Here is a 14,522-nt window from a genome sequence, read left to right as displayed (position 1 = left end):
TTTTTTTTTTTTTTTTTTTTTTTTTTTTTTTTTTTTTTTTTTTAAATAAAGGAATTATAAACATCTTTATATCAGCACAGGACTAAGAGGCTATGCCTCCACATCGTAACTTGGTCCCCCTTTAAATGACTACTTTCTTCAATACTTCTTTAAAAGAAAAAAGGCAACGTTTCTTTTGGCTTTCCTGACAGATGTGGCATATTGCATACCATCTTTATGGTATGAAATGTGACTCTGTCTTTGCTCTGTCATTGGGGAAATGTCAGAGACAACTTCAGGCCTAAAGAAAAGTATAAAAACCTCCGTTCTGTGCCCAGGTCTGTGACAGCAAGATTTTTCTATCAGTAGTGTTGGGCTTTGTTTCTTTTTTGTTGTGTGTAGGTGCTGTCATATGGGGAAACATGGTCTTTTGCTGTAGAGAAGCAGCAAGGGTGGGAATAATGTCTGGAACACATGGCACATCAGGTGCTGTATGGTGACCCAGATTATCTCACATTTGCTTCAGGCTCTGATCCCCTCTGTGGATGAGTTGAGGCTCCAGAGACTTGTTAGGCTGCATTAACACATTTCCATGCCTGAAACCTCTGGGTTTAGAGTGGGTCTTACCTGAACTGCATTTGATCATTATCTACACCAAGATACTCTAAAATAAATAAAAATCTCCCCTGATTTATGGGTTTTCTCTGTGCTGCCACAGTAGCATAAAGAGGACTGAGTATACCTGAGAGCCATCCTGGCTTGTCTCCAAGGCTTATCAGTGCATATTGCTTGACTTCCTTCACATGAGACACATCCCTCTGTAAGGAGCCTTCTCCATAGTGTGAGGTAATGCCCCAGCTGGAGAGGTCAAGCCCTGCCTTTGAGACTTGAAATCAGAGAGGTGCATCCTTCCTGGGAGATGCTGATGCCCCCTGGAGACAACCACCTTGTCTTAAATTCTGCAGCTGCAGTCCTACTTAAGGTTAATCCTGCAAGAGGGAAGGGAAGAGACTTGATTATGCAATTATTTGCAACTTCTGAGTTACAGAGGTGTGATTTGCATATTGCAAAGAAGACTGTGTAAGTATTTACTCTGACAGGATCCTGCTTCCCGCAGTTAGATGAATTTTTGAAATGGGATCAGTTTATGCTGAAATTATATGATGTTGGGGCTGCAGTTGTAGGGGAGGGAATTAGATGCCTCAAGATATTCCTTCCCAAACTGTATTTCTAATCCTGCTTAGTTTGCTCCCTGGGAAGTATAACTTTGAAAAATATTTGTTCCTTTTGACAGAGTGGTGCTCGAATCAATATTTCAGAAGGCACTTGTCCAGAGAGAATTGTGACAATAACAGGCCCAACAGATGCAATTTTTAAAGCTTTTTCTATGATTGCACTAAAATTTGAAGAGGTAAGCAAATGAAATACTGGGGGGGGGGGTTATCTCTCTTCAAGTTGAAATACAAACACTTTGAATTTTCTCATGTTTGTTTTAATGTTAAATAGGATTTGTTTAATGTTCTATTTAATAGCAATGAAAGTGGTTGTATTTTTATAAATGCTTTTGGCATCAATGCTGAAGAAAAATAATGGGTCAATTTACAAGCTGTTTGATCATTTCTTTTGCTTTTTGGAGGCTTCAGGGAACAACAATTGCTTTTAGTAATGTGCACTAATGGTAGGAAAAATGTCTTGTAAAAATTCTAGTCCCATTGTGGGTTTGATTTGAAAAGAATAATTGCCTAACTTTTAACTCTGTTTTTGTGTAAACCCACTTGGTGTTGATGTAAATTTTAGATAGGTCAAAATGAATATATAACTCATTTCACAAAAAAAATTTTTTTAATTTTAAAAACAAACCATATGATTACCAATTACCATATTTAAAGTTGGGCCTTTAAAATCAATTAAAATGAAGACACTAAGAGAACGTAAGGCAAGAGCTCAGTTCACTGTAGAATAATTGTTCTGTGCAGATACATACCTAAAGAGCTGAGATCTTTAATCAGGAACCTCACAGAAAAGACAGTAGCGTACCAGAACACGAACCCTGGTCACTCTGGAGAGGATTTAATTCCCTCTACTTTTGAAAATCATATGTCTAGTCCAGGCATCTCTCCTGTCATTTCTAGAGAGAGATGCTCTTGCAGAAAGCAGTTCACCTTTTCCTAAAGGAAGAGCCTGCAGACAGGTGGACTGAATCACCTACAGCAGAAGAAGGGGTCTGTGTCTCTCCAGAAAGGATTAAACTAAAGGGATGTTAATCCCTTTCTTAAGAGTATTTATTTGTCCGAATCAGTGAGGTTAGTCTCCACATCTCCCCATAGCACTGCAACTTCAGGTCTTTCATAGTCTGACATCTTCTTTTCACTTCTCACCTGAATTTTTTCATGAACAGTTTATGCAGCTTTGTTTCTGTGCCAGCATTGGCCACTGGTATAAATAATTCTTGCCTTTCCATCCCTGAGGATTCCCCTCTTGGAAGTGTTTTTAGAAACTGATTTTATCCCCTCATATTCCCCCACCCCTCTCGTGACTGTAGTAGTCCCTCTCTACCTATTTCCAGTTACAGTTTGTATTAAATATTTGCATTAATTGTGGACAGGTTGCAAATGAAGTTCTGCAAAGACTTATTTGATTGGACTAACAGTGCCCCATCCTAGTTATCATGATAACACATCCATACCACTGCTGGAAATGCCTCGCCTCTTACTAGCTTTGCACACAGCCATGTGCCTAGTGGGTATCTCCAGCTCCTGCTTGGGTGTTTTCACCTCTTCAGTCTTGGCAAACGTTCCTGTCAGTCCCCAGACAAGGGACCTTTTTTTTTTTTAATACTGCAAATGTTAATCCTATTTATATTTCTTCAATCCTTCATGGTTTTTCAGATCTTCCTGTGTGATATCCCAGTCTTTCAACATGTTGATAAAATATCTTGGTTTTGTGACATGGTACATTTTTCAAGAACACTAATTTTTTTTTCTTGCCTGTTATTAATGAAATAATGATTTTGAGGTTGAATCCTTCAAAACCACAAAAGTAATTCTGTCTAACCCAGTTTTAATACCACCTATTGTCATCTCTTTCTCATCTCTTACCCATCTTGAACCAATCCCTGCTTCTTCTAGCTTAAGAGGTAGCTTTGTGTGCAGTACCATACCCTCCAGTCCACAGAGTCCTGCAAAGAGCCATCTCTCTGCTCTCTACATGAAAAATGTGTTCTGCATACAGCCTCATCCTGAAAAGTGCTGAGGGAATCATTAACACTGATAATCCTCGCCAGTTCCCACCAAAATGAGTACCCAGTGGAAATAATGCTGCATTTTTCATAAAAACATCAAACACTGCACAGCGTAAGATCCCCAGCCTACCACCCAACGCGATGTAGTCTTTGAAAGTGCTGTAGCTGGCAGTAGGAGAAGAAATCTGAAATTCAGGCATCTGGGTGGATTTTATGTGTATCTGCACTAGCAGATTTTAGAGGGTAGTCTGGACTCTTCATACGAGTGTTAGCAAAGAGGTATTGGCACTCCTTGCAAATCAGGTACTGCCATTATAAGTTTTGAAATATCTGTATTTAGTTTTAACGTAATTGGTTTGTGGTATATTTGAAAGAACAGCAATAAAAAAATATGCCTCATATAATCAGTTAGGTTTCCTATAAATCTTCCTGTCAATAAAACAAGGTAACTGTAACACTCCAGAGGCAAAATAAAGTACTGTTTCAGAAATTACAAATAAGCTAGCTACCAAATGCTATTTTTCATGCATCTCTTTTTGTTGGAGATTTTTTCAACCATTTAAAAATTCAATCCAGTTCTGGCTATTGCATCTACATTCAAACAGAAATAAAAGGTGCATGTGTGAGACTGCTGCTTTGAGGACTTTTTTTTTTATATATTTGTTGTGTATGCCCCGTGAAGCATTTTGACATGAAGCCCTTGGACCCTTAATTTCAGCCCCTACAGCTGTATGCCTGGGGATAAGGAAAGGTCTAGGAAGACATGGAAGCCTTGGAATGCCTTTCTACTGTTAGTAAAGATCTCAAAATGTGTCAGATAGAAAAAAAAGAAAGGTTGTGTCCTCATTGAGGTCGCTCTGCAGCCTTGTATCACTCTGCTTTGACAATCTTCCTAATAAAAGGTGATTTTCTAGCAGTCTTAGATGAATTTCCAAGCTCAGCAGATAATGACATAAATAACTTAAGTATTCACTGCAAAGGAAAAAGAGAGTTGTTAAAAAATGACACTAGCCCAGGGAGACCACTAGAATTGCAAGAGAGGACATTTTAGAGCAGTTATTTCTGAACTGGAGGCTGAGATGCAAAAATGCAGCTGGAACTTCACTGGTGAGTGGGGCAGCTCTGGCTTTGCTTTTAAGTGTATGATCCACTGGAAGCACATGGTACTTAAGCACTGGAATGACCAGCAGGTACAGCTCTGCTGGCACTCCCAGCACTTCCAGGCTCCCAATTAGCCTGTCCAGGCTGAGGAGCAGCCCACCAAGCAGGCAGAAAGCCGTACAAGGTCCAGCTCTAGTGTCTGACAGAGCCCTGAGGAAATGGATGCAGTGCCACAGAGCCCTATTGGCGAGCCGTCAGTTCTGAAGGAGATTTTTTTCTGCTCATTTCTTTTTTGTCATGTTTTTAGGCTGGAGTAACTCCTTTATGTGCTTCCCACTGCTGAGCCTGCATGTTTAGATTCTGCTCTTTTTAAATGATGAGGAGAAAATAAAGAGAATACTGGCTTTCAGTTTTTACAAAGTGCTTTTGAAAGCAGCAAGTGCAGCAAAAGCTTTGAGGCCAGGTCACAGATGATACGGAAGTAGGAGACATTATCAGGGTTGTGTGGCTGAAGAGGACTATTTGCTTACATCTGGATGATCGTGTGCCTGCACCTGCCACAAACACGATATAGTGAGATGGCATCTTCCAACTGAAAAATCGGCATGACTTGGCCTTTATTTCAGATACATGGGTGCTGCAAAATTCTGTTACCCCTCTCACTTTATTTTGGAATGCAGTCTCTCACTGACACAGGCACTAAACAAAATGTGAGTTACTGCTGGCTTGCAGAGGAATGATTTGATACCTGTCTTGTCAGATGCAGCAGTGCTTCATTCCGTGCCAGATTATTTTTCTTCTCTTTAAAGCTAAGCAAGGTCATCCCAAGCCATTTCTTGGACAGAAGAATTCTGCCATCAGAGTTGGGGAGATACTGTAGGGATCAGTGCTGGTGTTACTCGGCTCCCACATCGGTTCAGTGAGACGTGCAGAGTTGCTTGAAGTACTAAGTAGTTTGTTGAATTTTTTTTTTAAGTGGGGTCCTGATTGCACAGTATAGGCACTTTTTTTTGTTTTTCCAACAAGTGATAAGCGCGAATGTAGAGAATCATATCAGCTCTCTCTGCTGGAACTCTTGTTGCATCACAAATGAGTTAAATTAGTACAAAATGCATATTTCCTCATTCCTGTCCAAATCTTTTGGGTAGCATTTCTGTGAAGGGTATAATAGCTGTGCCATGCCACCTCACAGATGGATGAGACAGTCTTTCCACTTCATAGCTACTGTTACCAAAACACATTGAGATTCTTGGGAGTTTTTGGACAGGTGCCATGCAGCTTGTGGCTTTTTATTTCTGTGATCCTAAGTTCCCTTAACAGCATCCCATTGATCAATGGGAAGATAAGCTTTATCTTTTCCTCTGTGATGAAGCCTTTAGAGGGATTGTTTTGTATTGCCTAGAAGATTATCAGGAAACAAAATATATTTAAAACAGTTTAAAGCTTGCAACAAGTGGTATATTGAGATGCTCATGAGAACATATAGTGTAGTCTCACTGGATAATGAGATACATGGATGTATGTTAGATTACCTGGATACAGGCAATTGCTGTTCTGCTGAGCATTTTGTGCTCCGGTTACATGATGGAAAGCCATGATGGCAAAGATTTTGAAACTGGGTAGCCTACAAATGCTTACAGATCTGCTACAAAATAGAAATTATATCTAGGGGGCAGCAAGATATTTATCAAACTAACCTGATTTTCTCCACTTCAGATTCTTCACAGGTTCATTTTCATTCCCTTTTTTAATCTGTTTCTTTTGTATCAAATCTGTGAAGAAACTCTGTGAAATATAAAGACATATGATACAGTATAAACATTCTAATTGAGGAGGTGAAAAAGAAACCAAAACAGGACTTGGAAGCCTGTGAACACAAAAGCCTCTTTGCCTTTTTCCATCTGTTTTGGCTGGTCTAATGACAGATGCCACCTCCTCCTTGTAGTCTTGCCTTCTGATCCCACAGCATGGACCTGCAGTGCCAAAGAGCTGAAGGGTTCCTCTGGCACAAGCTGCTTGTGTGGTTTGTGCTTACGGTGTATCACCGGCAGAGCCAGTTGTTTTACCCGCCACAAAACAAACTAGGACTGGTTGCATGCTCCCCGGGTCTCCGTGGGCATTTTCTCGGAACCCTTCAGTGCTTAGCAGAGTGAAAATGCCCTGCTAATGCTCAGCGACATTGTGATTACAGGACATAAACGCTTCAATGACAAACAGCACGGTGACAAGCAAACCGCCCGTAACGCTGCGGCTCGTCGTCCCGGCAAGTCAGTGCGGATCCCTTATAGGAAAAGGAGGTTCCAAAATCAAAGAAATCAGGGAGGTAAGTAGGTCTTGGGATGTCTGCTGGGGACACTGGCTAGCTCAGTATCCTACTGCAGTGTGCCCTGCCAGCATCACCCACTGCACTTTGCTCATCACGCCAGCATGAGCATGTGCTGAGTGAAAAACATGTAAAAACCTTGCTGTAGGAGAAGCAGCGGGTCCAGCAGCTGGACCCTTGTAAACTTTCCTTGACAGTAAAGACCACGTGTGAAATAGAAAAACAGCTTTACAATAGGTAAAGTCCTTGATGCACAGTTAAGCAGAGCAACAGTGACAGAAATGGATCTTCAAGTTTCTCTTCAGGCACAGGCCCTTCCCCAGCAATACTCAGGTTATCCAAGTCAGAGAGTTGCAGCCATTTCCAAATCAGTTACCACAACTGCAGACAGAGAAGGGCCCAGGTAGCACTGGGAAGTCCAGGTTAGTAGACCTACTTTTTAGAAAACTAGGATTTTCATGCTCCTATTCTGTTTCTGCCTCATGTTAGTGTGCCACAGGTGAACTGGTTTGATGTATTCCAAACACATACTGGGTTTTTTTTTAATCCAGACTTCAGCTAAGGTATTCATTTAATGTGCTAGCAGCCAATTTTTCCTCTAACCCAAAAATGCAAAAAATATCATACTGTGCCACTTTTAATTCTTCCGTGCATTACTGTAACAATATGGTACATGCCAAACCAAGGATTTGGTCTTTGTAATCAGTTATACAAGAAAATTAGGAACATGCTTAGTTATATAGAGAAAATCTGACTAGGAAATTGTAGAAAAGTGGATTATTATTCTGAAGAAAGTGACAGTATTCCATCTAAGTTTGTATTCATTCCAATAGGGGATGAAGTATTGAATATTAAGATAACATGTTGATCCATTTTTTTTATTTACCTGTGTCAAAAGAAAACTTTTGACAGGCTTTACCAAGTTGAAACTTCCTTTTTTATCTAAAATGTAGATTCAAGACAGGAGGTTTTATGGAGCTTTAACTTGTATTAAAATATGGAGCTTTTTTAGTTGTATTAAATATTGGGGCAGGCATGAGTGTGAACTATGTGCTAGTGAGTACTTAGCTCTAGGTTTTGCAGCTTGGATTTTATTTTAAGTATGGGTAACTCCATTGACAGTACTGAAAGAATGCATTTTGAACACAGGATTTTAAAGGTAAGATTGATCTGTTGTAAATTAAATGACTGAAGTGCTTATCCTGGTGAGCATAGTGTCATAAGCAATTACCTTTAGTCTAGTACAAGGATGTAAAAGGATAGCATTTGACCACATAGGTGTTTTGATAAGGCTAATGTAGCAAGAAGTCACACTGCACATTTTCTGAAGCATTATGGACAAAATGTTACTCATTTTTTCGTTACTGACCAAAGTCGTAGAATAAACGAGACTGGCCCTGGAAGCAAATGCATAAATGACTCTGGTATTTGACAGTCTTTTGTGCTAGATGTACAGATACCCAGAAATATCTCTTAAAATGCGAATACAATCAAACAGTGAAAAAAAGGAGCTGCCAGCCCAAGATGTGGTCTAATTTCATCAACACACAGCACACAGAATGGCAGTTCCACGAGGGATGGTCTTTTGTGTTCAGTCGTGCATCCCGAAACAACATGTAGGGTTGCAGTACTATTTTCAAGATAAGATTACAAAAAGAAAAAGAAAAGAAAGGCATGATGCTTGATCAAATTATGGCAAAATTCCAAAGCCTATTACAGAGCAAGGAATTGATATTTTGGCCTTAAAAAGCAGTAGTGAACAGAAGATACAATCAGTAATTTAATCAGTCTTTGAAAAGAAGAATAACATGTGTTGTGTGTAACCAGCAGGAAAACAAATTAACTCCTTGCTGACTGACATGAAGTCAGTGGTTACTGAAAATACTTTTTTTTTTAATAAAAGCCCCAGATACTGCATTACAGTGACAGTCAGCAATAGACCTTTTTTTTGAGTATGTGAAAGACCTAACTCAGTATCAAATGCCTGGGATTTTCTGTATGAGTTGAAAAGGTCTTCCATGTTTGTGAAATAATGTCAGGATTTGTTTTGGCCTCCAGTATTCTTTTCTTTCTTCAGGTTTGTTTTTTGTCATTTTTTTTTTTGGTTAACACACATTGGTGCCAAGATAAAATTTTTTAAAAATAAAAAAAAAACCCCAAAGTGGCTCATTACCTCCTTGGGTTCATTAATGAGCTAAAAGTTGATGATATGCATATATTTAATCAACACTAATTATAATTTAGAATGTGTACCATCCTGAAACACAGCATAAGGCAACCTCAGATTTCAACTAGAAACACAAGTCAGCTATCAGTAGATTAAAGAGCCATTTATCTGAGACTCAATCATTTGATTACTCAGCCTTCTTCAGTTATTGGTATTTTTTTCCTTTCTTTTTTTTATTATTGAAAAGTACTTCATTTCACCTTTTTCATTTTTTAGTCAGTATTACAATTGAGGGTTAAAAGACTTCTGAAATTCAGGTCACAGTTGGATTCATTAGCAGCTGCTGAGGACTAATCCTCCTAGGATGGGAGTGCTGGCAAATTGGCTTGAACAGGCAAATCCATGTCCTGCCGGACCCCAGCTGCCCTGTGTGGGGATGAGTTTACACACACGCACGCTCTAACCACGTGTCTGGCAAAGAAAGGACAAAAAGTTTAGAGGTGAATGACTGGCTTTGTAGAGGTGCCCTTTCCTCGTGGTGACACTCCCTTTGCTCTGTCTGCTCAAGTCCACAGGAGCCCAGGTGCAGGTGGCGGGGGACATGCTGCCGAACTCGACGGAGCGCGCCGTGACCATCTCGGGCACCCCCGATGCCATCATCCAGTGTGTGAAGCAGATATGCGTGGTTATGCTGGAGGTGAGCGGGCGCTTGCCGTCTCACCTCTCTCTTGGGAGGTGCTCAAACACAGTGTTAACAGTTTTCAATTGCCATGGGCTCCCCCGGGGTGCTGCCTGCCCTTCCTGTGCTGGGAATTTCCAGAGGGTTCTGTTACACTGTGCCCTTCCTGGTGTTTGAGATCCTCTCGCAGCGGGGATTAGCAATCAAAGATCAAGGCTGTCATATCGTTGTCAGACAACAACCAGGTCCAGCACGGAGCTGCAAATTTCTGAGGGAAACACATTTTATTCTGATGCAGAATGGGGAAGAAAAACCTAGGTCTTGTTTTAAATAGAAATAATTCCGGCTAGTCAGGACTTTCCTTAGCATCATGTCATTGCGTAGGGCCAGAATGTTTCATTTTGGTGGCAGTTTTTTTAGCTCTTAGATTAAATGATACAAAATTAATTTATGTAAAAATCCTCTTGCTGAAAATGCCTATAATTTCATGCAATTACATTTCTCAGCTGAATGGAAATTTGTAAAAAAAAAATTTAGCAAATCAAAATTAAGTATTTTGACCTAGTAATTTTTGACAAGGGGCATGAAACACCTCTGCTTTTTATCACATTTTCCACTGGAAAATTTTCTGTATTTTTTAGGTTTGGGTTGCTTTTTACATAAGTGTAGTCAAGGGGTGTCTCAGGGTGACCTCGACACCCTACTGTTTTGTTATTCTTTAAAGAAGGGAGAAACAGTGGAGTGTCTGAGACAGCACTACAGATATTGGCTGTTCAGAAGTATGCAGTACATCAAAATGACATAGAGCCTTTGCATCAAAATGACATACAGCCTAAATGCAAATAAAAGCATAAAACCTAATAAATCCACAGTGTTCTCCTGGGGAAAACTGACTCTTCCTTCAGTTTTTGCTGGATTACTGTGAGGAATGAATTTCTGTATAAAAATGCAAGAGAATAGAAACTAATATTAAGAAATAATTTTAGTTTCTTAGAAATCTTTTTACATGAAGGTAACAGTTATAAGCTTTGTAAGTGCTGAGTGTAGTCTGTTGTCTAAGTGACATTGGTGGAATAAATAGTTATTTAGTAAAGAAGAAGAGAGAAAGCACCTCTCAAAATCAGAGAGACACAATCCTATTATCCCACAGGTACAGCCACTTTTTAAATAGCCCGTTTTCACTGAAGAGTGCTTAATTTTAGGGTTAGGCAAATAGCAAGCAGCACAAAGAGGACACTGGCTTAACTTGTTTCAAACATTTAAGAACATGTATGTGCTCCAATTTGCAGCATAAATTTAATTTGGCAACAAGCACTTTCATTGACATGCAGTAGCTAAATTATATGATACCAGTTAATGGACTCACAAATTGTTGTGACCTTCTCTAGTTGTAGTCAGCACACTGAAATCAGAGTACCATTCTACTAGGTGTTCCACAGACAGCCGGAAGCCTTTTTTGCAGACACATGCTCCTGCTTTTCTTACGAGGAGAAAGTTAGCCTCAACCAGGGGTTTCCCTTTGGGTTCTTGCCTAAAAGGGAACAGGTCCCCTTTTGATGCATTACAAAGGCTGTGGTTATACTCCTGCTGAAGGTGAGAGGATTTTCTCCAGCCTTCCAGCTCAGTCAGACAAAAGGCAGGATCAGGCTGGTCATTTGGAATGGAACAGCTGACTTAATTGAGTTGGTAAAACACGAAACCTTGATGTGTAAGCAGTGGGGGAAAGACTGATAAGCAGGAGATGGGCTCTGTGTTAGCAAAGCAAGAGGCCAGGCTGGACTCTTCCAAAACATTGACAAATTTCAAAATTGTGCCTGTGTTTCCTGAAATGCCTTGACATGCTTAATTAAGCTTCATGGCTTCATCTGACAGTGGCAGTAATGAAACACAACTGTCAGGCACTGCCTGTTTTGGCTGTGCAGTCAGTCCTCTTCTCTCCCCCTCAAAGCCCAGACAGGAGGCCTCTGGCATTCTTTTGTTCTGATGGGGCAGAGGGCAGGGTGGGCCAGGGTGGGCTGGGTTAGCTGCATGCCTTGTTGTCTGAGGTGACCAAGATAAAGAGAGATTTTATTAATACAAATCTGCTTCATTCTGCATTTTGATTGCTTTGTGTTTTTGTCTACAGTCCCCACCCAAAGGTGCCACCATCCCCTACCGTCCCAAACCTGCCTCTGCACCTATCATTTTTGCAGGTGGCCAGGTAAGAGCAGACACCATTTTGGCTTCAGCTGGAAACCACACCGTCTTGGCCCAACCTCAGCCAGCGCCTGTTAGTTTTCAACTTTTACTCTTTCTTGCCTGGTATAGTATTGATGTGCTTTGTCTACTCTGTGTGCTTGCAGTTTGCAGGACAGGAGAACACTGCATTGTAAAGTTGGTGCAAAATGTGATGACTGGTAGTTTACCAAGATCTAAAATTGAACTCCGTAATTAAGAAAAGTTTGCCCTTCTGTGAATTGAGAGGTGTCCAAATCAGATGCTCGTTGAGTGGGACAAATCTCCTTATTGTAGGGGTCAGTTTTTTGACTGACTAATTTGTAGCTCCACTAGCAGTATAAGCAGTTTTGTCAGTTTTCAGAGATAATCAAACAGCAGGATGTCTCTGCTCATGGTTTTCATACTTTTTGGGACCAAATAGTGCGTTTTGCAGTAAAAATTTACACACACATAATTTCTGCAGTTTTTAGTCCCTTGGAACCAAGTAGAAATGGGGTTCTGAGGTTGCAGGAACTACCTACATGCAAGTGTAGACCTTACCAACCACGGCATGCAACAGCCTGATTGATACCATGAGAACAGTGTTCCTGTTTCTTTTTTTTACACAAGGAATTTTTGATGATTCCCCCTTCATGTTAAGCTATATCAGTCAGGGTTCTCATCTGCCTTTAGAAACCCATGTGGGATGTGATTCTTCTGTGTCTTTTGGTAATGCTCTGAAACGTGTCTTCAACATGTGGCTGAGATGTAGCAGAAATTTCTCTTCCATCATCCATTGCAGGGGTAATGCAGCTGGAGTCACTGATAAGCCAGTGATGAGCACAGTTGATAAGTACTCTGAGAACAGCATGGGAGGCTCACAAGGAGACCTGTATAGCCACCAGGCTATGAGCAATGGTGGAGCAGTGAAATGCTGCAAGCCCTGTCCAACTCAAGGGGAAATTGCTCCCCTAAACCCAGCCTAAAGGAAGGCCTGCATATCTCTACACAGAATTCATATTGTGTAGACAATTCATATTGTTCATATATTCATACATACACATATGTAAAGCCTCTCTGGCAGTAAGGCACCGCCACCCAGCCAAATCTTTTCCCCATGGTGACGTCAAGGTCTCTTTTTAAGCAATTACCCCGTTACTCACCTACATGGTGGAACATCTGCAAGCAGGTTCCACCTCCCATCCCGTCAGGCCATCTCGGGTCGTCATCCCTTGTGGGGTTGTGAGCTGCTGTGACAGCAGCCCTAGAGACCATGTCCCACCCAAGGCAATTTGGAAGTCATATGAGAAGCTGGACACTGGGTTTGTGGTGGGGCTGGTGGCACAAGGTGCTTCTGGTCTTGTTGATATGATGACTCGTGCCACCACAGTCTGCTTGTATAAGGAAGCTCCTGCACCTCTCAAGCAAACACCAAAACGCCATTACTCCTGACAAGCCTTTATCATGAGCTTTCTCTGAATTTTTTTGTCTCAGAGTTTTACTTTCTAGTCTGTAAGGGTACGTTGTGGTGTATATGCAGATTTTTTAACCTGAGTGTCTTTCCTTGTGTTCAAACCTGACACTCCTAGTTGTCTTCAAAATAAGAAACCTGCTTCCTTAGTGACCAAAGTTGAATTGAAGTTTAAAATAACTTGCCAGAAATTGGTCTGTGACTGAAAGTTCAGAATAATTTACTCCATATATATGTTTACACTGCAGTGCTTTCCTTTAAGAAATATGTGTATATGTATGCAGCAGCCCATTGTACCAGTATTGTAATTGCCACTGCCATCAAAGACTGTCTGTGTATATGACTACTCAGAAGTATTGAAACTGTTTGCTGGAGGGCCCCAAGCAGTTTGTATAAATAATTGAAAGTGTCCTATTTTCTGTTCTTAATAGCTCTTGTCATCTTCAGTTTTATCAGTTAAAAGTGTGTTCTCACTTTTTTAATGCAGCCTTGTCGATGTGAGAAAGAGTGTTAAGAGACAGACACTTTCTGTGTGCTTTGAATTTCTGTGTGCTCTGGCAAAGGAGACTTTTTAAGAAAATGCTTAAGATGTGTTTGGACATCAGTATGGAAAGACATTTTGACTGTGTTTCATAAGTGGAAATGAACACTGAAAATAAAATTTTATCAGCACTGTTAATTACATTCAACCTTTTAGATACATTACTGGAAGTTATTTTTCTGTTCTAAATTACGTCATGGCTATCTCAAAAGGTTTTGGTTTCTTTAATACTTGTATATCAAGCAACAGCAGCAAAATAAAATGTTTAGTTTTCTTTAAAAAATTGGGGTTCTTCCAATTTAAGTATTGTTTTTAATTCTCTTGTGCTTCTTTGATACTGTATTGCATAAAAAAAAACTAAAAGGAAACTGAACACTGCCCTGCTCTACCCCTTTACGAGTACTTAGCATATGCAGTGGTTAAACTGGAAATTTCTACCCGGTGTGCTACATTGGTGTTCAGATGGGTACTCGCAGGATGCAGCTTTGCTTTATGTCCCATAGCAGTTTTATGGTTTAAATTGAGGAAGATTTGAAGACCATGTCATCCCTGCTGTTACTTAAATCAGTAGGAAAGTTGCCCTTGACTTTGGTGGAAGCAGATCCATAGCTCATGTCTCAGCGAAATGTTAAAGGACAGATGTCTCAGCAGCCTCTCCCAGGCTTGTGCTCAGTTTGCCTCAGCCCCAGAAACACCTGGTTCCCCTGCCAAGGGGTAAAGCTCTCCAAGACTTTTTTCTCAACCTAAATGAATCAAATGACCTTTTGGGAGCCTAAGAAATTAAGAATTTTCATTTTTTCCCTTTTTTTTCTTTTTTTTTTTTT

General features: G+C 40.4%; 1 protein-coding gene across 18 annotated transcripts in view; it reads left to right on the top strand.

The window, feature by feature from the left end:
* LOC114060994 (poly(rC)-binding protein 3-like) overlaps nucleotides 1-14,522 on the top strand; it is a 401,074-nt gene that overhangs the window by 352,228 nt on the left and 34,324 nt on the right. For 15 of the 18 annotated variants that reach the window (XM_027890950.1, XM_027890949.1, XM_027890945.1 and 12 more), the window contains 4 exons: nucleotides 1,274-1,390; nucleotides 6,513-6,644; nucleotides 9,380-9,508; nucleotides 11,616-11,759. In XM_027890950.1, coding sequence (XP_027746751.1) covers nucleotides 1,274-1,390; nucleotides 6,513-6,644; nucleotides 9,380-9,508; nucleotides 11,616-11,759 — 522 coding nt within the window. The remainder of the gene's footprint in view (nucleotides 1-1,273; nucleotides 1,391-6,512; nucleotides 6,645-9,379; nucleotides 9,509-11,615; nucleotides 11,760-14,522) is intronic. The other 3 variants (XM_027890948.1, XM_027890940.1, XM_027890939.1) reach the window with 1 other exon arrangement.

The sequence above is a fragment of the Empidonax traillii genome, unplaced genomic scaffold (assembly GCF_003031625.1).
Source record: "Empidonax traillii isolate 1590-97213 ecotype Southwest subspecies unplaced genomic scaffold, ASM303162v1 scaffold303:size634589, whole genome shotgun sequence".
Lineage (NCBI taxonomy): Eukaryota > Metazoa > Chordata > Aves > Passeriformes > Tyrannidae > Empidonax > Empidonax traillii.
Note: the sequence above shows the minus strand (reverse complement) of the source record. Positions and strands in the feature narration are given on the sequence as shown.